We start from the raw sequence: 27,728 nt of genomic DNA on the forward strand, positions 1-27,728 counted from the left end.
GCCTAGTTGGGTCTTGTGCACAGGAAGGTAATTTCACCGATGTTACACTAAAGTGGTGGCTGTTTGTTGGCACTTTGAATGGTTGTGCATTTGTTTTATTTGCTGCGCTACAAGTTTAAATGCACAATCGCCATCACCTGCACCTTGCAAAACATAATTTGAGCATATGCTATGGCGGGCGGCAACTTTCACACCCCAGCGGTCGGAGGGTGAAGGCAGCGAGGGCAACTGACCTACCTGTACTTTAAATAGTGAAGGGCCCCATCACAGGGCAGGCCGGCCGTGCTCATCATGAGCGGGTGGCACGGCACCGCAGACAGTTTCTGTTCTCACCGCGCGTTGAATTGTGCCCTGATAAATGCCATGATCTGAAGACCCCTTTTACCCATGACCAGTCCGCCGCCAAACTGATGGTGCCTCAACAGACACTGAAGCCTGTAGCCTTGCAACGCCTGCAAGTTCCCCTGCATCCGGACCTGCACCACTCCAGCAGTGCTCAAGACATCGTGAGCAACAGCAGCAACCACCTGAAGTGCATCCTGCTCAACACCCGCTCCGTCCACAGACACGCCGTCGAGCTCTGGAACCTGCTCGACACAACGTCACCAGACGTCGCCTTCCTCACAGAAACCTGGATGAACGCCTCTTCAGCGCCCGACATAGCCATCGCTATCCCAGACGGCTACAAGATCATCCGAAGGGACCGCATCAACCACACCGGAGGAGGCATCGCCATCGTTCACAGGAACACCATCCGCATCACGACCAACACCGACGACACCCTCGCAGTGCCGAGCACCTGCACTTTCAGGTCCACATCAACCCCAAGACCACCCTCAGAGGCACCTTCATCTACAGACCCCCGGGACAACGCACACAATTCAGCGAAGACATCGCCGACTTCATCAGCCCGCACGCCCTCTGCTCCGCTGACTGCATCCTCCTCGGGGACCTCAACTTCCACGTGGAGAACAACAACGACCGCAACACCACCCCCCTGCTGGACAACCTCGCCAACCTGGGACTCAAGCAGCTGGTGACCACCCCCACCCACTACGCCGGACACACACTCGACCCCGTCTTCTCATCCAGCAAGGACATCGCCTTCAGCCACGCCACCGGACTCCACTGGACGGACCACAGCTGCGTCCACTTCAGCTTCGCAAGGACCACGATCCACCACCACCAGCAACAGGCTGCACGCAGGAGCTGGAACAAGATCACAGCCGACCAGCTCGCGACCTCCCTGAGCATGAACCCTCCCGCCAGCACAACGAACCCAAGCCAGGCGGCCACCAACCTCACGAAGTGGATCAGCGACTGCGGAGACGAGCTCGCCCCCCTGAGGACCCCGCCCAGCAGACCCGGTAGCAAGAAAGCCCCATGGTTCACCGACGAACTCAAGAGCTCCAAGAAGAACTGCCGAGCCCTCGAGAGAACCTGGCGCAGAGACCCAACACCGGACAACATGACTGCCCTCAAGCTCACCACCCGTAAACACCACCAACTCATCCACGCCACCAAGAAAACTGCATTCAAGGAACGACTGGACAACAACGCACACAACAGCAAGGAACTCTTCAACATTGTCAAAGAGCTCTCCAACCCCAACGCCGGAAACAACAACATCAGCCCTTCGCAAGACCTCTGCAACTCCCTCGCCTCCTACTTCCACAACAAGATCGCGGACATACACAACAGCTTCAGCACTCAACCGACGAACACCACGACCGAACCACCGCCCCCCACCATCACCCTCCGCGCCTGGACTCTGATCAGCACCGAAGACACCGTCCGCACGATGAACTCTATCCACTCCGGATCTCCGACCGACCCCTGCCCTCACCACGTCTTCAACAAGGCCGACGCTGTCATCGCACCCCACCTGCGGGACATCATCAACACCTCCTTCGACACCGCTACCTTCCCGGAGAGCTGGAAGCACGCCGAACTCAGCGCTCTACTCAAGAAGCCATCGGCTGACCCCACCGACCTCAAAAACTACCGCCCCATCTCGCTGCTCCCGTTTCCTGCAAAAGTCATCGAGAAGACCGCCAACAAGCAGCTGGCCGCCTTCCTCGAGACGAACGGATCCCTCGACCCCTCGCAGTCTGGCTTCCGGGCCAACCACAGCACCGAGACCGCCCTGATCGCAGTCACCGATGACATCCGAGCGCTGCTCGACAACGGAGAAACAGCGGCCCTTATCCTCCTCGACCTCTCCGCGGCCTTCGACACTGTCTGCCACCGTACCCTAGTACAACGCCTCAGCAACGTCGGAGTCCAGGAGAAGGCACTGGAGTGGATCATCTCCTTCCTCGCCGTAAGGACACAGAGAGTCCGCCTCCCTCCGTTCAGATCTGAAGCCACCAAAGTCATCTGTGGCGTCCCTCAAGGCTCCTCGCTCAGTCCAACCCTCTTCAACATCTACATGAGCCCCCTCGCAGACATCGCACGCCAGCACAACCTCAACATCATCTCCTACGCCGACGACACCCAGCTGATCCTCTCCCTTACCAACGACCCCGCCACCGCCAGAGCCAACCTTCACGAAGGGATGAAAGAGGTAGCCGAATGGATGAAGAACAGCCGCCTGAAACTGAACTCAGATAAGACGGAAGTCCTCATCCTGGGATCCTCACCCGCCGCTTGGGACGACTCCTGGAGGCCCCCCGCCCTAGGCAGCGCACCCAAACCAACAGACCACACGCGCAACCTGGGCTTCATCCTGGACTCCTCCCTCCCCATGACCAGACAAGTCAACACCGTCTCCTCGTCGTGCTTCAACATCCTGCGCATGCTACGTAAGATCTTCCGGTGGATCCCCACCGAGACCAGGAAGACGGTCACCCAGGCCCTCGTCACCAGCCGTCTGGACTACGGCAACACCCTCTACGCCGGAACCACCGCCAAACTCCAGAAGAGACTCCAGCGGATCCAGAACGCCTCAGCACGACTCATCCTGGACATCCCCCGTCGCAGCCACATCTCCGGACACCTGAGAGACCTGCACTGGCTCCCGGTCAACAAGAGAATCACCTTCCGTCTCCTCACCCACGCACACAAAGCCCTACACAGCCAAGGCCCAGGATACCTCAACAGCCGCCTCAACTTCCACGCTCCCAAACGCCAGCTTCGATCGACCAGCCACGCCCTCGCCGCCGTCCCCCGCATCCGAAGAGCCACCACAGGGGGACGGCCCTTCTCCTACCTCGCCGCCAAGACATGGAACTCCCTCCCCACCCACCTCCGCCTGACCCAGGACCACCTCGCCTTCAGGAAGCAACTCAAGACCTGGATGTTCGAGCAGTAGCAGATCCCCCTCCCCCAGCGTCTTGATACCCTCTGGGTAAGTAGTGCGCTATATAAATGCGATGATTGATTGATTAATTGATAGCGCTCCAGTGAGTGCAGCAGAACTGAGGCTATGATAAAAAATGCAGAGCCTGCGCCAGTCCTCGACTCGAGGCCTGGACCGCGGCCTCTGCTCACGGTGCAGGAGGAAGTTGTGGCGGCAGGCTGGCTTGTGCCGCGACAGCACTGCAGTGTTCCCCACGCCACAAGTAAGTGTGTCATACTGACTAACTTTTAAGTAGCAAGCAGTCGGTTGTGTCAGACAATAGTTGCTTGTATTACGGTCTCACTCCGACTCGCCGCTTGGCATTGAAAGGTACCAGCTCCTCTTCATCGGGTGCGTGCTGCTCACAAATATTACTGGCTTTCTGTTGTACTTAGCGATTGTTCCACTAATGGACATTCCTACTGTATAACCTACTTCTTTTGTTAATGTTTGAATTCTAGCATTGTAACTATTTATAGTCATCCTAAAAAATTACGTAAATGTGCGCGCTATATAAAAATACACATATATATGAATAAAACATTTATTCCCTTCTTCTTCCCCCACCCCCTAAACCTAAGTCTCCATTTCTGTGACATCAGCCCATCTCCTGTATTAGAGGCGCAATCCTGCTGGAGGGCGGCTAGAGTACCATAGGGGAAGCCTGAAATCTTTCACCATCTCAGTCGTGTTCTGTCTGCAGAGCAGAGGGGGATTTCCTGACCTTTACACCCGAGTATTGGCACAGGCAGCCAGGACCCATAGGAACTGCTGGAGCTAAGTAAGGGCAGAGGCAGCGAGAGCTTCCAGGCAGGCGCACTGTTGGAACTGAGTTTGGGTACAAGACTGATAGCAAATAAACAGAAAAAGCTAAGAGAATCAACCACAGACAGGGCTGTATCTGCATACATTACAATGTTAAAATAACTCCAACATTGTTATCCAGATCTGTAGTGTTACTTTTTTAAATAAAAAAGATTATGTTTTATTTGATTATTGTATTTAACATCGCTTCTCTGGTTATAACATTCTAGTTATTAGTCGCCATATATGACTAAGCGAAACGTTTGCATTCTTGCACCTGTGCATGTAGAGTACTCTGAAGTTCTATGTCTGTGAAGGGAGATTATTCTAAGTATATGCTATTTTAATAGCACAAACCAAGACAAGTGGAGAGATGTACAGAGTCAAAGGGACGAGTAAAGTCAGTGAGTGATGGAAGAGATACCTGGGTTCCACGAGGAGACATGTATTATTACTGCATTGTGCTGTCCCGCCAGAGCCGGTCCTAGGCCTTCTGAGGCCTTCTGAGGCCCCGGGCGAAAGGAAAGATGTGAGGCCCCTCTAAGTGCCTTACTGCCTGCGCGAGTGCGCTTTTCCCTACTCTGCGGGGCCGGCAGGGGGCCCCCTGAGCACGAGGCCCTGGGCAGCTGCCCATACCGCCCATGCCTAGGACCGGCCCTGTGTCCCGCTCTTTAAAAAGGTGTCTACAACTCTTTCCTCAGTTGGAGAAGTGTTGAGGCAGTCCTGATGGATACAGGGATGTTTTTCCAGATCCTTCATGCATAGATGGAGAAAGTCAATTACCTGTTTTATCACTCTTTTGAGTTTTTGGTCACCACCCTTTTAGCTTAACTATGTGTGTTTGAAAACATGATTCTAAAGCCGATCTCATTGCTCAAATAGATGCAATTTCTAATATGTATATGTTTCCCTCATCTTCATTGCTTAATTTTGCGCGTGAGGAAGTGTCACTCATAGTCGGTGAAATGTCTCTCATAATTACACTGAAATTATGAAAATGTCACACATAGCAATCTGAAACCTTGGCAGCTATGCAGAAGTATACTAGCTAAAAGGTTTATGTTTTTTTCCAGGGCACTATTGGAAGATCAGGACCACCAGGTCCTGCTGGACCCCCAGGCGAAGGAATTCAGGGACCCAAGGTAAATACAAATGAGCAACTTTAAATTAATCAATTTGCAAAATAGTTCCCTGCTACCTCTTCATTGCAGGCAAGTAAAGGCAAAAAATGCGTGACATTCCATATTTCTTTTGTGAAATGTTGCATAATTGCGTGACAATTTACCAAAATTACACACAATTTAGTTAGTCAGTATCTGAAGTGACTTTTGTAAGCAACCATACACTTATCCTAAAAAAATTATTTAAGACGCCAGCACAAGACTACTCCACTACAAAATATCTTTCTTTGAGACACTTTCTGAGAACCACTCTCCCCGCCGGAATCGCACAAGACTTATTTTTGCGAGTTACGGTCCTGCTTACAAAGAGTTACGGAAAGCTTGAACAATATAGAACTTTGAGAATTTTAGAATAATGCAAAATTTGGGAATTTCTCAAGCTTGTTCAGTGTAAATAAAAAATTCTGCTGAGGCCTTTAATGAATATCATTGTTAGCAATTATTAATGTGTTTCTTACTAAAAATGGTAGTGTTTCTTAAAAAGCAGCCATTATATTTGAAACATATTGACATAGACAGAACTGCACCAGATAATTTAACCTACACTTTAATATTTTTAATGTAATTATTTCACAGGGTGAGCAAGGATTACAGGGGAGGCTGGGACCTCGAGGACCTCCAGGCGAGGGACTGACAGGGCCAAAGGTGAGTGAACTATCATGGTAAAAGGTTTTAAGCTTTTTCTTGTTTCTCAAATATCAATCCCATTTCCAATGACAATCTAGTGAGGATCATGTATTTGAGCTGATTCCTACCAATGAATGTCACAAGCAGCCACACTACAACATTAGTGTCTTGTCCTTCCTCTGCTTGGCCCTAACTTGATAGTCAAATTCTTATTTGGAATTTATCTGTGGGTCTGATGAACCTGAAGTCATTCAATGGGCAAATGCAGATCAGTGAAATATAAAAGATTCTGCGCATAGAAAGTCCTATAAAATATCCACACCTCCTGTCTATATATTGTGGTCCATAATGGAGTATATCTTGTAATTTATACATTTTTTAGAAGCAGTTTAGATCTTGTTTAAGAACAGGTGCTTTGTTTTGATCTTGTTCGAGTACAATCCACATTTCCCAGTGACACCTTTTGGTCAGTTTTCCAGATAACAGCCATGCCTCTGTCCTGAAAGTGCAAAATTGGGTTGTTATTGATATGTCCAAAAGAGGTACCTTTCAGTAGCAGCTTTTCAATACACACTCAACAATGTGCTTACATGAATACAGTGGTGGAAAGAAAATTCCTGAGGAAGTAATGAAGCGATGATGTGAAGCCACCAGCACTGTCCAGAGAGGTTCCTGTGTAGCCTATATTCTTACCTGCAAGCTGTTGTGAAGTGTTCCTCAACAACCAGCACACTTTCTAATGTAAAGCATAGCAGGTGTTTTTACCAACGAAACTGTATGGAACAGACTATGATCCAAGAGCTCACCATGCAAGAAGACAAACACTAAAAAGGCATAAGAATTCATTACATATTGTCAAATAAAATACTTATGATAAATTGTAAGCATAGAGTCAATCTATACAAGCACAAATGATTTCATGAACATTAGCTTTCAGCCACCCTTCCTGAAGACATTTGGGGAAAATATTCCATAGTTTTAGCACTAGAATCTGAAGTCATTTTCTACCCATATGCTCTTAACGTGTGAATTGACTTTGATAAAAAGGAATAAAGTGTATGTTTAATAACTTTTTCTAAATTATTTTCAGGGAGATCGTGGGTCATCAGGGGAAAAAGGAAAGAAAGGAGAAAGAGGCGATGTGGGTGATTCTGGCAATCCAGGAGACTCGGTGAGTAGACGGGGGTTTCAAAATACAGTAGCAGTTTCTTGAGAAGGAATGGCCAATAATGGCTTCAACGAGGGAAGAATTATTGACTCCACCTTTGGCGAGCCAACATAAATTCATCTTGGCTCACTTCTCTATTTCACCCAGTCTTATTAATATTTTTAGTATTATTATTCCTTCCAATGATTATTTATTTATTTCAGAACAAATACTCAATTAGCCACACTCCTAGTAGTCAACATGACAGAGCATGTTTATATTGTGAAGTTAAGACTACACATATTCAACACTCACAAAAGTGAGCCTGTACCCAGATGGAACCTGCACTAAGAAACAGAGAAAGTAAATTGACACACAGAAAAAAGTCAACATAAATACATAGATCACCATTACATCTAGTTAGTACCCCTCTGTAGCTACAGAATACATGTAGCATAAAGAAGTACAAGTATATATATATATATTTTGCATCCACCTGTGGCATGGGCCCTTGGATACTTTGCACCACAAATAGCTTTGTCCTATTTTTCACCACATATAGCCGCAAACCATGCATAGCCCATACCACTGGATAGCTACCCACATAAATCATTTCCCCAGATCTACGTAGGTAAAAACTAAAACAATTTTTAGCAAAGTCAAAATGCTGCGAAAGCCAGTTTGTCATCCTCTTGTGGTAAGCCATCTTATCAGAATGTCAAATAAAAGGATGTCAACCAAATGTAGTCACCAAAATGCAGTTTGCTACTTTGCAGTAGAAGTAGAACCTCCAGTAGGAGGCAAAAGAAAGGTGGTTCATGTATAGACAAAAACAAAGCACATTAGGTTCAAATGAATTTGTTGCCAATGACAGAGTCTGGCAAAGGAAACGACTAGCTCACATCTTTGATAAAAACATGATGGATCCACCTGGTGATATTCACAAATGAATCCACAAGATAATCTCTTCTTTTACACTTGTGCACATCCCTGGAAGGAAATTACTATATCGGAAAGCAACAAACATTACTGCGGAGGATGGATATTTCACAAATATGGTAACTAGAGGTTTTTGTGGTGGCTTCCGGTACCTACTGTGTCTAAGGAGACAGAAATATAAACCGTTTGCCCGGTAACAAGGGTAGCCATGCAGTCAAGTTTTCAGCATACTGTATTTATGTGTGGCATCTCTTGAAAAGACTATATTTAGGCTCTTCCTGTAGTTATTGATGATAACATTGCTGCATTGACTCAATATGGAGTGCTGAGTTGGCAACATCCCAAGTCCAGATCTAAAGCAGATAGAAGCCCAGAGTTTAACTGGATAAAAAGGACATAGAAATGTAAAGGTGTGAAGCAACATTGAAGTGTTGAGTACAAATCCATGGTCTCTGACTCATAAAACGAGTATAAAGGGACTGCATACTTGAATGCTGCTTCCAAGTGCTGTACTAGTTGTCAACTGAAGGATACTGAAGACAGGGAAGATGGACTAACAAAGAAAGGACTAGCAATCCACTAAATGACTCCTGCACACTAATGTACTGAAGGTTTTGTTGAACAACAGATAGTCTGGCATGCTTACGAATTCTAAAAAGAGTGGGTACAAGTGCGGAGCTTTTTTTGTAAATTTTATTGAAATTATTGCTGATAAAAAGTATGGTCGGGAGGTAGGACTTACTGACCACTGGGCTATGCATGGGTTGTAAATTGTTCAAGAAGATTGTTCATATTATGCCTGATTTCCATGCAGATTGGTGCACCTTGCAGAGTTTATTGAATGTAATCTTGCTTGCTAGGGGAGGTCAATGCACATCTCGTAAGATTGGTGGCATATATGTTCCTATGTAAACTATTACAATTTACCAGATAGCTTAATTGGCATCACTTTGAGGCTTTTATTTGACCTTTTGAGGTGGATCAAGGTGCGATTTTTTATACAAACCTCGAAAGGGGTATGCGAATGACTAATCAAATAGTTCTTTTGTTGAGTATTAACTAGAAGTTTCATATTCTTTGTTTGCTTTGGTTAAAAAACATCACTTTTATAACCTCTTTCATATAAAACAATTGTGAGATCTTGGTCAGAAATAACACCTTGATTATTGACTGATTTATACTGGATGGAGACATAAACATAGGACGAATGAAAGAGTTGGTGTTCATAGGTGTGGTGCTATGGATGTCAGTTTTCAAGCCATGTACAATGAAATTAATGGTTTTCCAAAATGGCTGCATATGTGGTAGACACTTAATATGTTCAGCTGGGTACATGTGAGATATATTTTATGCATTTAAAGGTGTTTGGTTTCAATGGGGCAGAATGTAGTTAGGGGTCTGGCTTGTGAATGAGGATTTGAAGAGAATCCAGGTGGACATAAAAAAGTAGCTTTCAATGTTGTCTAGATCTTTATTTACGTTTCTGTGGAATCAGAATGATTATAGCATGCTTGAAGGAAGAAAAGACGACCATCTGGATGAAAAAGCACATTATGTTGATCGTGTTACTAAAGAACACTTAGTCATATGAATGGGTGGGAGAATGTGCTGGGATCTTCTGGGAAGTAGGGGTGAAAGAGATGTTAAGATATTATTTACAGCAATGTGAGCTGCAGGTGAGAATTTGATCAAAGGCAAGAAGTCAGTTAATTTAATACTTTCATAAATCTAGGGAGAAATAAATAGTTGCAGTTTAACACACAGTAGAGTTTGAAAATAAAAGTAGCAAGAGGATTATGTTAGATAAATGCCTTCAAATGGATTGAAGATGGAAAAGGTCAGCTTGATGCTATGCATCCAGTTGCTGATTGTTTGTGTGCAAAAAGGCAAGGCAATGCAGAGACTGGGGGAGTTTCTTTTTTCGTCAAGCTGGTTCAATAGGTGAGAGTTGTTGATAAACATGTAAAAACAAATTCATAGAGATGATGAAAAAAAGAAAGGAGTTAAAGGTATATTTTCAAATGTGTAAGTGAGAAAAAGAGAGTCAAAGGGTTCACTGATGGTCAGTGAATAGAAGGTAGAGGACTATTGACTCAGCTGAGACGGAAAGTGAGACTGTTTCGAACCTGTCTACGATCCCTAACTGCTGCACAGTTGATGTTCAATGGTGTGAAAAGCTGCTAAGAAATGTAAGAGGACTAGTACGTAAACACCACCAACATTCTGAAGCCGATACAGATCATCAGAGGACAATATTGATGCTTCTTTCAGGAGTGAGAGAAGATTACAGCTTTACTCTGCTCCATATCTAGGCTATACACAAAGAGGTAACCCTACTTGCAGCCCAAGAAAAATAAATGACATCTAGAAATGTTACAGAAATATTATTTTTCAATAGCAGGACGTTAGAGGTTTTGAAGGGTACCATGTATAGAAAAATATGAGACCAGTGATTTGTTAGATGAACTCTAATTAATCAAATTAATGGGAAATTAGTGAAACAGTGGTATTTAATCAGTGCACTTGGATAACTGTACATTGAATGTAGTCATCTTTTAAAAAAAACAATTGATCATCTTTACAGGGCAAGCAAGGACCGAAAGGAGAGGCAGGTTTGACGGTGAGTGACTGCTTGTATTTTTTAAACACTGTTACTATAGTCAAATGTAGACAGAACTTTGATGTCTGAAATTACAGATACAGTCATTAAATAGCACTGGCTATAAGACGATACACTATTGCCCCAGAATTTGAATTCAGTAAGATGTACAAAATGTCCCAGAAACAGATCATTTCATTTATTCCTTTTTTCAATAAATTCTTCAGCATAACATCCTTAAACTGCCCTAGCATTAAGAGATGGCGGTATGGAAAGATCATGCCATTGAATTAGAACAAGTATTGGCAACCAATAGGTTGACTTGCATTTTGATTCTTGAAACAGCTTGCTCCAATTAAATACAACACAAAAAAGATGTATATGGTGCAGCTAGGAGATAAAGAATTTAATGTGTGATGATTCAATGTACCTGTTAGATGTGAAATAGTCCCTCATGCATTGTAAAGCAAGCACTCCAAAGAAGGAGGAAGAATACACAAAACAACCAAATAACATCAGGTTAGAGGGAAAGACTCCTAAGGGTGGAGCTAAAGCCCACTCTATATATATTTGAAATCATTGGTAACAATAGAATTTGCAGACGGCTGTGCCATCTTGCCTGACCCACAAAAGGTCTTATACCCATACTGATTTTTGTAAAAACACACCAGAGGCACGGTGTCTTTAATTGACTCCATAAACCATTATTATAGTAGATGTCACTGCAGCACCTCGTTATTCATGGAATCTCAAAAGTACATGAATAATCATCTGTCGAGATGTAAATGAATTAAAGTAATCTAGAAAATCACAAATATTTCTCCAGGGGGAAATACAGGCATTTGGATACAACCACAAAGACAGCAGCCACCAAGGACATTAATCCACACCTGCTTTTCTTAGAAACATCTCTGCACGTCTTCTTTTCCTAAGTAGCAGGAGAAGTTTATAAGGGGGACTTTTATAAAGCAAATAAACAGGTGGTGTAGGTGCAGCTAGAGTTAACTATACATGTGAACAGTGGATTAGGGAGGGGTCAGTAGATACATTGCAGGCATTATTGAGATCGGTAATTTCACTCGTAATTTTGGGGAATTTTTATTTCCTCATCACTTTGAATCTGTAACAGCAATAGCTCTAAGAAGGCAGTTTATCTGCTATCACTCATCTGTTACAGCTTTTTCCTGTTACTAATGCCTCAGTTAGAAAATACTTTGGGGAATAAGTCAATAGCTCGATAACACCCAAAACTTTGATTAGGAATGTAGGAGACTAAATCGAAGGCTAGCAGACATATGATTATATGTATTCTCATTTTCACAGAGAGAAGACATCATTAAACTGATTAAAGAGATCTGTGGTAAGTTTGTGTGATGGTCCCTTTATTTTATGTGTTCAGATATATCTCAAGGCTGTAGAGTTCCAAAATCTAGGACATTGTGTTTTTATCTTCTTCATTTATCAAGTGGGCGGATAGGACTAACTTGATCCAGCAGACAGAGGTGTTCAGAAATGCTTGATTTCAGTACCAGGAATTAGGAGATTACTTGCACCATCATACCATAGATAATTGGTTTTTTTAGATGTATCTCCGTGCTTGGGGTACAGTTATAAGAGACCTTCCTGTGTGACCACACCCTTTCTTTAAGAACAACCCACGCTGGGCCAGGTAGGCTAGCTATATGAGAAACAGGGAACTTAAAGTGTGCCGTCATAGATGCAGACTTTCTCATACCTCCCATCCCTAACGTGTGGCTTGAAGGAGCTACATTGAGATCTTTTATGGCCTTCCATACTGTTTGCTGCTGTAGTGAAATAATATTCCTGGGTATTGTATCCTGCAGTATTCTGAGTTTCTCATCTGAATCATTTGTGAAGCCTAGGACCATTTACTCAATAGGTGCTCTAGAATGAATTGTCTGGGCACATTATTAAATACAAATTGTTGGGGGAGAATCACAAAACCTTCCTGGGGAGGGTGAAGCTTACTTGCTTCACTTACTCGCTTGGTGCAATGTACCTATGATAATAACACTTTTCCAGCGCTGCTTTAGGCTCCCTGGTCCTGCATCCACAACTTGGGTATTTTGATAGAATACCACCTAAGAATGGATTTGAGGCAGGAGTCGGTGTGCCACTTACAAATGTATTTATTTTTCCCACTGGAGTGATCTTAAAGCAGTGCTTAATTTGTAAAATAATAAGTGCAGGGCTCTGACCAGGAGGCCACTGCAGCTTGCACCACCGATTGTCCTTGTCATTGCTGCCAAAACAACTACCAACCATCTCTCTCGTATGTAAATGCAACAGTTCAGATTATTCCAGGTCACCAAAGCTAAAGCAATGGCTGGGGAGGTAGATATTAGCAATTTTAGTGTATATTGTATTCCTAAAAACTGTTGTTCTGCTCATCTCTAAATTAGATGAGCAGCACCACCATCTGGTAGACTGTTCTTAGTATGGTGTTGACAATTTGGTGCCAGTGCCGAGCACCGGAAATCAATTAAGTGCCGGTGCTGAGCACTGGAAAGCACCGACTCAAATTAAGCACTGTCCTAAAGATTTGTCATTCCTTTATTTTCTGCAAAGGTCACATTTTTGCAGCTGCTTGTAAGTAGGAACAGTTCATAGAGGCCAATTTAAAAATTAGCATAAGCACATATCTCACTTGTGCTAAAAATGCTGGTTCCTTATCCACCCAGGCAGTTTATTTCAAGGTTGACTCATCAATTCTCAGAATGGTGATTCCTTCCACAATCAAAGATTGTGATTGACCCAAAGAAGGTTTCTCATGTGAATCCTACTCTGAAATCTCGAGGGCTCACCTTTGTCTGGTAAGGGCTCCTACTCCTAAGAGATTGTACTCTCACTTGGCCAGGAGATCCACTTCAGAATAGATGTGTACAGTGAATAGCTATTACAATTCTTTTTATAAACTGGATTAATACCTTTTCCATAATGTCATAAGCAATTAAGACTGTGATAGTGCATGAAGCACTTGCTGCTAGTTATGTTTACAGTATTAACAATAACAAGCTGTATTGCTAGTTTCACTTAGCTTTTCATCCTTCTAATGTAGAAAACTGTTTGCCTTTGGGTCAAGGTAATAATTTCAACTGTTACATTACAGTGGTTTAAAGCTGGAGGTCTTCAGCAATGAGCACCACATTCCTGCTATATATGAATAAGTATATGAATTATTGTTCCAGGGAATTCAATAGTTGACACACTGCATGCTGAGATATAGGCTTTTATTCCCAGTTAATGAATACTTTAAGAATTTGTATGAGCTTATACCCCACTACAATATACAAAACAGGGTTACGTTTGATGGGAAAGTGAGAAATGTATGGACAAGTGCTCATTGATTAAGTAACTATTAACATCCATTTGTCATTGCTCCTTCAGGTTGTGGTGTCAAGTGCAAGGAAATCCCAATGGAGCTTGTGTTTGTCATTGACAGCTCTGAAAGTGTGGGACCAGAAAACTTTGAAATTGTAAAAGACTTTGTGACAGCTCTGGTGGAAAGAGTGACTGTAGGGAGAAACTCCACTAGAGTTGGCCTTGTGCTCTACAGTGCAGAAGTGCAGATAGAATTTGGGCTGAACAGGTATGCCACTCAAGAAGAAGTGAAGCAGGCCATAAGAAAGATGCAGTATATGGGAGAAGGGACATACACGGCAACTGCCATCCACAATGCCAACAAGAAAGCATTCTTTGGTGCCAGGACTGGTGTAAGGAAGGTGGCCATAGTTCTGACTGATGGACAAACGGACAAAAGAGAGACAATAAAGCTTGACATGGCCGTACGGGAGGCACATGCAGCCAACATTGAGATGTACGCTATTGGAATCGTGAACACGTCAGACCCCACGCAAGCTGAATTTCTGCGAGAGTTGAATTTGATAGCATCTGATCCTGACCAGGAGCACATGTATCTGATCGACGACTTCAACACTCTTCCTGGTAAGTCATATGTCATTTTTACACAGATTAAAAAAATTCATCAAAAAAAATAACAGATAAATCAGCAAACTGTTTTCAATTCTGTCATGGGAGCAAATTTCTCTTTCAACAAAACAGATCTGTTTTTAAGAAGAGAAACTTCCTTAGAATTCACAAACTGAGGAAGAAACAGAAATGTCATATTATGCTGATTTCTACAAAGAAAAGCTTAAAGGAAAAAACACTAAATTAACGAAAATAGATTTCTGAAATCTATTGCCAATAAGGCTTATTGTCAGAATAAACTGAAAATACATTGTGTATTTTTTTAGAAGGAGTAGTTTTTAATAATTACTCCAAATCATGGAATGCCCATCTTTACCTTTATCAGTAAGGTGTGTATTTTATGTATTACAGCTCATTATGAATGGCACAGGTTTTCATATACAATCTTACCTCAAGCCAGACTAGGGGAGAGCAAGATTATCATGGAATATGAGACTGACAGGAGGCAATCTGGTAAACAACATGCCCCCCAATATCTGTAGAGTTTACACAGACTTTGAGTCACTGGCAGTGCATCTCTACATTTTGGGATGACATGTTCATTGAGCCATTGGCAACACATCTTGCCATTTGTAGGGATTACACGTTTATCAAGAACTGGCAGCACAACTTTTCATTTTTAGCGCTTATGCATTCAAAGAGCCATTGGCAGCACACATTTACATCTGTAGGGATTGCACCAGAAAATGAGTAGCACACAGAGATGGGTTCTTCCAGGATTGGCCTATACTCAAAGCCTTGGTGAGAAGTAATAGACTAAGGGGCACATGCATCATTGTAGGAATTTGCGATTCCTAAATTGCGAAAATTAAGGAATCGCAAATTCCTATGCATCAAGAAATCTCAAAAGTTATTGCGATTTCTTAATTTTCTGTATTTGCGATTCCTTAATTTCGAATCGAAATTAAGGAATGGTATTACATTAATTCCTATGGGCCAAGAGGCCCATAGGAATCAATGGGGAGGCATTAACACTTTGCGATTTTCATTTTGCGAATCGCAATTTGTTAATGCTTATCAAGGGTGCTGAGGGGGTCCAAAGGACCCCCCCCCCCCTTCACCCCTGAAATGTTTTTTTAAGTGCAAGTTTCATACACACATGTCCAAAGGACATGTGTGTGTGTAACATGACACTTTAGTGGAGAAGTGTGGCTCACTGGTTAGAGCAGGCAGACCCTGAAGCAGAGGTTAGACCCGGGACCAGGGTTAAATTCCCGACGCGGCAGGGTCTTGAGCTCAAATGTCCACGGACTCGATAATTCTCGCTTCGGTGCCTGACCTAATCATGGGTTCACACTCTGCAACTCTGTGCATTACGCTTGCTTAATCTCCACAACGGCCCCCTGCGGCGGGATGCCTGGCTTTCACCTTGGGGATGCCCTGTAGGGGATATCTCACAGGGAAAAACCAGGACGGATTCCCAAGGCAAGCGCTTAGAGACCCCTGGGTGATAAGCGCTATATACAATACAATACAATACTTTCAAAAATGCTTTTTTGAGCATTTTTGAAAGATTTTGCAAATTAACACGAGGGTCAACCTCGTGTTAATTTGCTCCTCCTGTTTGCGAATTCGCATTTTTTTAAACATTCATGCATTGCATTTAAGGAATCGCAGAAATGTGATTCCTTTAATGCAATTGCAATTTTAGAAATCGCAAAAAATTGCGATTTCTAAAAAATTGTTTAATGCATCCCAAAAAGTGATTTTGGAATCGCAAACGGACGAATTTTGCGATTCGCACCGTTTGCGACTCCAAAATCGCTTGATGCATGTGCCCCTTCTTATCCATGTCGCAGAACAGATTTTGGACCTAACATTGCAAAGGATAAGTGCAGAACTCTGTGTACATGCTAGATTAACATGATGCCAGGGCCCAATAAAAGTTAGCATACCAGCTCCACATGCAGTATGAAATTCACAGAAGAGTGCATGCCCATTACCATGCAAGAGACATTCCCAACCCAAGACGCTGAGTGTTGAATTAAAATAATAGAAGATCGCAAGTAAAGGTAGTTTAATAGTGCCTTAGAAGAGAGAGGGATCCAAAGGACAGTATCAGGGTAACAGTGCTTGAAATGCAAAGACCTAAATATCTTAGCTTCAGAAAATGGGCATTAACTTTACAGCATCATATAAATTCATTGGTGAACAGCATAGGCGGAGGGAAGAGAGGGCGGAAGGCGGAGAACCCATCAACCATCTGGGCTCAAAAATCAAGTGGATAATCATAAGCTATGAAAATGATTAAGTGGAAGAAAACTGCTGAGGGGATAACAACCAACTGGCTTGTCTGTGGCACACATGCACCTAACTCCCCAAACCATTTTTGCTGTGCAGGCTATACTCCAGAGCTTTGCTCTGCAACCTGGAGCAACCAGTGAAATAGTTGAAAGAATGACAGACCTTACCAGTCTAATCCACTAAATAATTGTGCTGAGGTGGACTTACAAATGGACTGTTGCAACCTTCTCCAAAGCCTCTGCCAAGAAAGGACTGTAACTAGCAACAGAGTCTGTGTGAAGGCCAACTTTTTAGTAATTGTACCACCAACAATTTTTTTACGCGTAAACGCATTGTTTGCCAAAGTAGGTTTTAAGAAATGTTGAAATGGCAGGAGCAAACAGGACTGATTCTTTCCACAACATGTATAACAGGCATAGCTCACTTGGATTTGTAGAACTAGGGACTATTCATTGTAGATTCTGTTGTGTTGCCCACTGCGCTTCACAGACATGCAAAGTTCCCCATGAACACAGACACTTCATGATAGTTTGTCCCTACAGAGACAACAAAGGACCTGCAATCCACTGAATAGTGCCAATCGAAATGATGCGTCTAACTTACTGATGAGTCTATATACTATTGAAGTATCTTCATTTTTGGGTCTGGCTGCGAATGCAACTCTCTGCAAGGTGTGTCTATACTATATGCGTAGAAAAGGCTTTGGTTCTACCTAGTGGAATATTAGTCACTCACTTCATGTAATTGGATATTTAGTGTATCATTCCACCTTCCAGGAAGAGTTAACATTAGCATGCATGAGGTGCTATTTTACATCTGAAAAGTGCACTCAATAATCAAGATTTTTGTTAATTCTTTACTTTTATTTTTTACACAGAAAATAATAATTTTTTTCGAGAGGTTTTCCCAACATTTAAGTTTTACTTTGTTGAGCAGCACTTATGCATGCAACACATGTAAATATAATTTATGAATGCTTCTGTTCATATGCGTTGACATGCTAAAATCAGGCCGTTTTGGTTTGCCAGTGCTTATCTTTAATGTAGAGAAAATCTAGTTCACAATTATTTCCTTTGCTGCTAATGGTCTTTTGGATGCACAGCACAATTAGCCATTTAGTGAAAGACCTTTGAAGTAAGAATAATATTTAGTCAGCACATTGAGATATGTAATATGACCACAGTAAGTACAGTCCACGTTGCCCACGTATCACTAAAACAGAATACAGGTAAAATAAAAACACCTTATGTGTCTACCCTATATCTGCTTTTCCAGGTGGTGTGTTGTGATAAGAACACTAGGACCCAGAAGCACAGAAATTGAACAGGAAGTGAGGCAAGGAAAAACAATGGTCTAATGCAGGGCATCATAGGGTCCAGGACAGAAAGGTTGGAGTTAAGCTCCTCAAAATTGAGAGAAATCATGTGCCAGAGACAATGAGTCATGTTCATAATAGACCAAACAATGCATGCAGCAATAAACTGTATTTAGGCAGTGGGAAGTGTAAATGGCGACTGCAGAATGCAAACTTCCTACTTCATGACAGAAACGTGATTGATATACAAAATGCTGCAAGATGGGTCAAGGGGGGCACTGGTAAATAACTCTGAAGTAAAGATCCGTGCAGGGGCGGCTCTAGGCTCATGGCGGCCCTGGGCAGGGAGCGTAGGTAGGGGGCCCCCGGAGGAACAGGTAGGGGCCCCCCGAGGAACGCAGGTATGGAGGCCAGTGAAGAGGGGGGGTCAGGGTGTTTTGGAAGTGGTACTGCCAGGGGCCACCACGCAAATATGTATCCATCCTCAGAGGATTATTATATCAAGGATATATATTGCCGTGGTGGCCCATGGGCTTTGGTGGCCCTGTGCAGATGCACAGCTTGCACATGCCTAAGGCCTCCCCTGATCCCTGCTCCCGTCAACCCTTCATTTCCCTTACAGAAACCCCCCAACTCTGGGGAGGACAGACATTCGAATTATCAGCTGTTCAATGATAGGCGAATCTACATGCCCACTCGGGTGTCTTATGTTGTTCATATCATCTCAGTCAAAAGATTAGTACAATTAACAACGCCCACAGGATTCTCTTGGCAAATTGGGGCTCTAACAAAATTCCATACTACAGACAATGGCTCCATCAACGTTGGACTATATTAGGCTTGGGACAGTTGTCAATGCCAGCTAGCGTAGACCCCTCAACTTATGCGAAAATATGGTCCCCATTTATCAGTATCCTGTCTAAGGAATTCAGAGAGCTGTCCTGCCCGGCATACCTTTGTATCCTCAAGTTAGTGCTGTCATTGTGGCTGCCCTGTAGCGAGATGGTCTTCACCGTTTTTTTTAATTGTTTTTTTACACATATTCTGTCGGGCTTCCTCGGAAGTAGAGGGGGGTGGATGGGGTGGGGGTTCTCTGTTTAAATTTGTTAGCCTTTTGATAATTTGTTTGTATCCATTTGAGCAAAGACTATGTTGCTACTACACACAGCAAATCGTAGGCCCCAGAATTGCTATTCCCCACTGGGTACATTGAATCACCTTGGCAAGTTTCGCTCTTTGAAGTTTCCGGCTACGTGGCCGGCCCATTTGGGTTGTAGGCGACATGCTGTGTATCTCACCTCACGCAGAAGTCCCTCTTTTATCGCCTCAGATACAGTTATGTATTCGACCTCTATAGCCGGACAAGATGGAGTTATTGGCTTTTTGCTATGTGAATTACCTGCTTCCTTTTTTATTTTAATAAAAACATTTAATCCTAAAAGATTAGTACAAATACGTACATAAAATTAGTTGTCTGCCTTTTGTGCAACTTGTCATGCGCCTAAACAATATTTTGTGATATTTATTTTTTAAGCTTTGCAGTCAAAATTGGTTCACCAGTTTTGTGAAGATGAAAACGGAGCCCTGATTTTTAATCGAATTGGGAACGGCATGCTTCCCAATGCAGTGCCTTTACCGCCAGGAGGACAGATGCCAGTGCTTCCCATAGTTCCTAAACTAAGTGACCATATTGTGCCGTTACCCGAAGCCCCAGAAGTGCCAGAAAGAACCGTAATCTTTGGCAATCCTGACCGACCAGTAATTCCGGTATGATCAATTGCTTTCTGGTATATAAATTAACTCAGAATTGTCATTATTTGCTGTGAGAAAATGTATACTTTGATTGTATGAAACAGTTTTATTTACAATTGACTTAAGTATGTACGAAGTGCTTATAGAAGTAGATTGGTATTTTAAAATACAAACTTACTTGAGAAGTAGTGCAGTGCTTTTCAAAAGAATGGGGATTATACTAAATCGTGTACAAAGGAGAACACGTGGAGCGGATTGATCCAAGGTATTGGATCAGATGAGTACCAGAGATGGTAGGTATTGAATACGTCCACAATATAATTTCTGCTGGTAAATCGCTATTTGAAATCAAATGATGGTGTGTTCAGTGGCGGCTGGTGACATTTGAAAAAAAGAGTTGACAAATGGTGTATTTTCAAGCAAATTTGAGAAAGCAGGAAGGTTAATAAAGCAATTTTGAAAGTGCAATTATTACATTAATAAAGAGATGTCATAGAACAACATAGGAAGCTATATAAAACTGCAAGAAAAGGCCCTACTGTCCCATTCAAAGTATGGAGTGCCATACTGCCTCATTCAAAGCACAGTGACGCTTGAGTGTGATACTGTCCCATTCAACACACAGTAGCACTGGAATGCCCTAGAGTCCCAATCAAAGTCCACTAGCACCAGAGCTCTCAACTGTCCCATTCAAAGCACATTAGCCATGGAGAGCGCTACTGTCCCACTGAAAGTATAGTTGCACTGATGAGAAGCGCCTTACTTTCCTATTCAAAACTCATCTGTTCTACTCAAATCATTATAACCCTGGAGTGCCCTTCCACCCTATTCGAAGCACAGTTACACTGAAGTCCTGTACTGTTCAATTCAAAATACAGCAACCCTGGTGTGTCCTACTATCTCCTTCAAAATACTGTAGCTCTGGGGTGCCCTACTGTCCCTCCGAAAGTACAACTGCACTGGTGAGAATTGCCCTACTGTTCCATTTAAAGCAAAGCAGCACTGGAGTGCCGAACTGCCCCACTGAAAGTACAAAAGCACTAATGAGAAATGCCCTTCTGTCTCATGCAAAGCTCTGTAGCGCTGGGAAGCCCTTCAGTTCTTTTCAAAGCACAGTAACGCAGGTGTGCACTAATTTCACATTCAAAGCCCACTGCCCTGATAAAGGAGCTCAAACCCCTACAATGTGGCTCTAGAGCTCTACAGATAGCTGCATTTTCTTTTTTTATTTGAATACCATTACTATAGCAGTGCTGCGGATGCCTGTTTTCATTATGAGAGGGCCTTCTGTCATTCCATATTTAACAAACATGTGGACCACAATTACAAGGTAGGTGCCTAGCAGCACTCGGTGGCAATGAAGATGGCAGCTTTATTGAAAGGAAGAGTTTTCCATATAGCATTGCTGAAAATGTATATCACGCTTCATCTGAATTAACACGTGCTTTGAGGTACGAAAATGAGATGGAGTTAGTTTTACCTAAAAAGTGGGAGTGTAACAGCAAGATTGTTATTAGTGGCAACTGTGCTGTTAATAGGCCTTCATGTTACTTTCACTTTTGAGATGATTTAGGGTGAAAGCTTCCGGACGTATTGTTTTGTATAGTTTACCCATAGTAAGTAAAATAATTGCGCATGACCTACATTATGAGATTACTTTTAGGAGATATTTAAAAGAAGAAATAGTAAATAAAAATAATTCCACCTCAGGTCACACACACACACAACATTCTAATTTGTTAAAAGTAAATTTGTCATCCAGGAGGTTGCACCGACTACACGTGGATCTGGAAGGCAGCCTGACAGAGCCAGCCCCCTTCCAGTCTAATCTCTATAGCAGATTGCCTCACCCAGACTGAGAAATACACATGGGGACATGTGCGAGCTGGCCATTGACACGATTGGCGAAGCTCAGCGAGGACCACCTTAAGTTAGCAGCCAAAGCTGAAATTACAAATGACCTCTATGCCCATACCAAACACAACCCTGCTCTGCCCTTACTGCTACAGTGATAATAACTCCGATACATGGTGGGGCATATTTCTGAACAAAAAATAAATTCCATTAATGGAATTTATAGCCCAAACACATTCCCCCCACACTGGACATTCTAGGGTATCATATAATCTCATACACATAATGAAACGATTAATCCCAACATTTCCAGAAGCCCGTCAGACTGGGGTCTGCTATTTTACTTGTTAGAGAAATCAAGCCCTAAACCTCTTATAACTCGTATTTATATTATGACATACTGCGCTGCGCAACTTCAGAACCAGAGGGTTAAGCCTGCACACTGTACTCCATAGACATAAGTAATGAAAACACAGATAAATAATGATCCTTTTGCTGTGTGCATGCTAAAGAAAGTTCCTTGAATGGGAAATAGACTGGAGACTTATTTATTATAAATACCAGCACAGGATGTACTGTATTCCCGTAAGCATGTTGAAGTGCCGCATATTGGCAGGGTCCAAATGCAGCGGATGTGCTGCCTCTGGATCAGATAGATTTCTTGCACTTGGCGTGCTCCTGCCCAACATCTCGATCTCATGTAATTCACACGCTAGAGCTAGTGATAGATAAAATAATTCCTATGTCTCCCATGATGGTGCTGCTGGGAGGCGGGTGGCCTTGAAGTAGGGGGGCACCCAAATTTAAAAGCTAGGCAAAGGACATGATAATGTGCAGCGAACTGGCGGATCTCTATGCCGACACGTTGCCGCCTAATTTTAGGTTGACAGACTTAAGGGGGCTTCTCCGTGACTACGTGGCTAGCTTGGACACGATTGGAAAATCAAGTTAAAAAAACTGGCATGCCGCCTTATGTAAGTGAAATGAGAGAGCACCTCTGTACAGCTTGACAGCTAGTCTGTTAGGATATTGGGGTTCTCTACAACACCCAGACTGCGGGGTGCTAGTTGATGTGGATGCTTATTCTACATAATGCGTAATTGTGTACACAACAAACTGCAATTCCAGTGTGCTGACATGTAAATGTAAATGTACAGGAATTTATATAGCGCAAATCACCAAGCGGTTTCTAAGCGCTTGCTTAGGGAACCCGTCCTGGTATTCCCCTGTGAGATAACCCCGGCAGGGTATCCGCAAGGTGAAAGCCAGGCATCCCGCCGCGAGGGGCCGTTGTGGAGATTAAGCAAGCTATTGCCCAGAGTCGCAGAGTGTGAACCCATGAATCGAGTAGGCACCGGAGTGAGAATTGTCGAGTCCATGGACATTTTAGGACTCAAGACCCCGCGGAGCCGGGAATTGAACCCTGGTCCCGGGCTGACCTCTGCTTCCAGGTCTGCCTCCTCTAACCAGTGAGCCACACTTCTCCATGTGCTGTAATGTAGTTGAACAACTGTCCGTTATGGTTGTAAAAGCGAAAATTCAATCTAAAAAATGTAGCATCAATCAGAGCACCGAGGACTAACATTAGACAACTGGGCACAATAAGACTATGGAACAAACGACACCGAGTCATCTGGGATTTAATTGCGTATGGACGGAGGTCGGGCTACGAATGAATTGGAACAAATCATTACTAGTTCCCCTCACGGACGTCACGAGGCACCCGAATCTCGAATTCTCCTGGAGCAGCCCGAGTTTAAGAAACACTCGACTCGGCCTACTGCAAATATTGTTTCCGGGCAGGCAATTGCAACCCTAATTTTCTCTCAGCAGTAGTAATCTGACTCTGAGAGCACTGCGTGGTGCACAATAATAATTATGCAGGCCTCTCACAAATCTACTATAGTTTCTTCAGCAATTATTATGAGTAATGTTATCCATGTGCTCTATTTTCTACTTGAGTTTATTAAAAATTCTAAGCATTTCATTGGAGAAGGAATCCACCTCAAAAACTTAAAATATAAGAGGGAACTGAATTAACATTGTATTTTAAAAATGCAAAACATTTAGGTCCTATGGCAACCCGCATGTAAATTAGCAAATCGTGTTCAGTGCCCCCAGTGGCGCTCAACGCACCAAGCACTTTTGCACATACCATGCTGCATTTTAAACAGGGTATTTTCCTCAGGCCGTATGCTAATTCATACTTATGTAAGTAAACAGACATAGCAAACATAGATCAGGGATTCTGAAGAGCTCCAGGCACTGACCGTCTCGCATGTAAATTAGCAAATAGTGTTCAGTGCCCCCAGTGGCGCTCAACGCACTAAGCACTTTTGCACATACCATGCTGCATTTTAAACAGGGTATTTTCCTTAGGCCGTATGCTAATTTATATTAATGTAAGTAAACAGACATAGCAAACATAGATCAGGGATTCTGAAGAGCTCAAGGCACTGACCGCCTCAGCACCACTAAAGTAGTAAAACGTTAAACGCATAACCCGCAGTAAAGCTCAGCAAACAGATATAGTAATCAGAGGCTAACGACGCCAATACATTTAAGGACCTAAGCACTTTAGCATTGATTAACCAGTAAGTGGTCTATGCACGCAGCACTTTATCTTCGCACAAGTTGCACTTACATAAAGCACACATTCTAACTGGCTTCAAAGCATAGAAAACCGAGATCTGTGACTTATTGAGGTTCAAGAAAACACACCTCACAAGCACTCAAGTTGTATGAAGATGAATGTAAAAAGCACTTTAGTATCAGTCAAGTTGGGCGCTCTCTACTAATACAACACTCCCCAATGTTTGGTATTACACACACAACCTCATTTACCTCAGGAGTCGGGACTCTCAGGCGACATCTCTCTGATTTTTACTCCTGGAGTCTGCCTCCGACAAACTGCTCTCCAGTCTGAACAAGTGGAAGCGGTCATGAATGATAGCTTTTGCTCATCTTGGCCTGGCAAGCGAGTTCCTGCCATATCAGATGCTAGGATAGGGTTGGAGGCGAGCCCGCCTCCTCTATCCTGCCAGCTGATAGGATATCGGGATGAAGAGTGACAAGCCCCACCAAAGCCTCATTAGCAGACATGCTGCACCGCCCGAGGCAAGTGCTTTATGTCTGCTATGTACTGTGAATGTGCAAGATGGGCTGAAGAAGCCTCCGCCTGACAGCGGTGCCCATTTGTTGCTGGCACAATGTTGCACATTATTTTGAAAGCACAATCTTTTTCCTGCAAAGTGTAACATCATGACAGCAAGTAATTGGAGACGAGGCAGGCTTGTGTCATTTGTTAGCAGGGCAACGCCCCTGCACCCCCTATGGGCGAGCCGCCACTGGGTGGGTTAGCCTCCATGCCCAAATTTAGACACTAGCAAATGTCCTCCCAGACCACCAGGTCAGGAGAGTCTCTGACGTCTGAACCCTCGTGAAGCACTGCCCTCCACATTTTGAGATTTCTGTCTACCTGGCAAGGATCTCACTGCCTACAGTGCATTCAGTGTTGGGCTCTGTGTTTAATATTATGTAGAGCAGCATGCCGAGCCAGCACCTTTGTTTTAAATACTTGAATATATTTATGATTCTTACAAACTCGCAAAGTCAGTGTCTGTGCAAAACAAAAAATCCATGGCCCTGACAGGAAGGGTACTTTCACAATTGAGTAGGGTGCTACTCTAAGTTGCCTGGTGGATCCGGGCAGGGTAATCCACTGAAATTCACACTGCCATAAAGATCATGGGATGACCATCACTGTGACGAGGAGGACCAGTAGCAGAGGGGCTTCCAGGTCAGGGGTTTCCAATGGCAAAGTCAGCTAAGACACCGCTGTTGGAAGCCCTGTAGTTCCACCACCTCTAAATGGGGTGGGGGGAAACCAGAAATGTAGAGGCTTTCTTTGTTTTTTGGGCAGATGTGCCATATCTGCCACCCTCTAAATGAGGCCCTTTGTCTTTTCGGTGCAACACTGATGATCTGTAGATGTAATTTGTGCCAGGGAAACTGATGAACAGTTGCTTAACATTTTGGAAGCCATTTCCTCAATTGAAGACAACAGTATCAACCAACAGTTAAGCTGACATCGGAAGACAATAGACTCAAACTGAAGCGGGCAAAACACAGATAGTATTGCTTGAGACATCCTATTTGCTTGGCGCCCAGAATTTTTTTCTATGGCATGCAGCCATTTTTTAAACTATAATCTCCATTTGTAGTTTGGTCATGGTCATTTTGAATTCCAGATGCAACCTTTGCTCCCCTGCTGGTGCAGGGGTGAGTACTTGATTTTTCAGCTGTGTCGGTTAGTATATATTCCTGTTTAACCCCTATTATGTGATGGGTTAATAGGTTAATACCCACATGCATCATTGTAGGAATTTGCGATTCCTAAATTGCGAAAATTAAGGAATCGCAATTTAGGAATCGCAAATTCCTATGCATCAAGAAATCACAAAAGTTTATGCGATTTCTTAATTTTCCTTATTTGCGATTCCTTAATTGTGAATCGCAAATAAGGAATCGCTTTACATTGATTCCTATGGGCCTAGAGGCCCATAGGAATCAATGGGAAGGCATTCTCATTTTGCGAATTCGCAATTAAGGAATCGCAAAATGAGAATGCAATTTCAAGGGTGCAGGGGGGTCCAAAGGACACCCCCCTGCACCCCTGAAATGTCACGTAAGTACATTTTACTCACACACATGTCCCAAGGGCATGTGTGTGTGTAAAATGTAAGTTTCAAAAATGCATTTATTTGCATTTTTGAAACTTTTCGCAAATTACCATGAAGGTGTACTTCATGGTAATTTTTCCCTTCAAAATTGCGAATTCACAAAAAAAAAATCATGCATAGCATTTAAGAAATCGCAAAATCTGCGATTTCTTAAATGCTATCGCAATTTGAGAAATCGCAAAAAATTGCGATTTCTTAAATTGCGATAAATGTAAAATGAATGATGCATCCCAAAAAGTGATTTTGGAATCGCAAACGGCCGAATTTTGCGATTCGCACCGTTTGCGATTCCAAAATCGCTTGATGCATGTGCCCGATAGTTCTTGTGAGCTCTCGATCTTTCTATATGTGGATCTAACAGTTTACTAGAGTTCCAAGCTCAAAAGTGGTGTGGAACTTACAGTTCGACTGAAGCTCTCTTTTACACCAAGCCAGAAAAGGCAAAGACCCTATTAATGAGCTGTTAGGGCTTCTCCTGGGAGCGAGCCCTTCACTGGTTTCCAGATGCACGACTTATTAATGTCAGGGGTTTCTACTTTATGTAGAATTGGCTTCTATCCTTTTGTCAGACAGGTCAAATGATCTATCATGGAAGAGCATTTTGCAACGCAATATTATGTTTACATAGACATGGTATTCTACTTAGCTCAGCCAGAGTTAATATATGAAGACACAGTGCAAGACCTAGGTTCAACCCAATGTTACCTTTTGCTGATTAATATTTATAACGCAGAATGGCCTTTTGATGTTAAGGAATTCTCTGCTCTTCCCAAGGGAGCTTAAAAATCAGTTTAAAGGGAGACTGCGGTAAATTCACAGACCATGTAGCTCCTCCTATTTCTTAAAGACTCCAAAACCAAAACGTTCCATGGCCTCGTTGCCATGATAGGTGTCATTGAGCGACACTTTGTATGCCGCTATGGAACTTTGCATAGTTACATAATGTCCTGTCCATAGATCTGCTCTGAGCAGAATATATTTAAGAACGTTTTTCATTGAGACACCTCGTAGCAACGTTTACGCTTTCCATATATGCCACAAAATCCCTTCGATTTGGGAACAAATCCAAATTTGCAGAGGAGTGAAATGGCATGCACTAATGCGCCAACTTGCCTTTCACAGTTTTCCATTGGAGCACTGCAGCTTGTCTTTGATCTGGGGCAAAGATGGACT

The 27,728-nt window shown here is 43.2% G+C and overlaps 1 protein-coding gene across 1 annotated transcript in view; it reads left to right on the top strand.

Annotated features, from left to right (window-relative positions):
• LOC147731114 (uncharacterized) overlaps nt 1-27,728 on the top strand; it is a 247,222-nt gene that overhangs the window by 192,625 nt on the left and 26,869 nt on the right. The window contains exons 27-33 of the mRNA XM_086956074.1: nt 5,218-5,286; nt 5,902-5,970; nt 7,043-7,123; nt 10,623-10,658; nt 11,961-11,997; nt 14,046-14,603; nt 19,742-19,974. Coding sequence (XP_086812200.1) covers nt 5,218-5,286; nt 5,902-5,970; nt 7,043-7,123; nt 10,623-10,658; nt 11,961-11,997; nt 14,046-14,603; nt 19,742-19,974 — 1,083 coding nt within the window. The remainder of the gene's footprint in view (nt 1-5,217; nt 5,287-5,901; nt 5,971-7,042; nt 7,124-10,622; nt 10,659-11,960; nt 11,998-14,045; nt 14,604-19,741; nt 19,975-27,728) is intronic.

The sequence above is a fragment of the Lissotriton vulgaris genome, chromosome 2_1 (assembly GCF_964263255.1).
Source record: "Lissotriton vulgaris chromosome 2_1, aLisVul1.2, whole genome shotgun sequence".
Classification (NCBI taxonomy): domain Eukaryota; kingdom Metazoa; phylum Chordata; class Amphibia; order Caudata; family Salamandridae; genus Lissotriton; species Lissotriton vulgaris.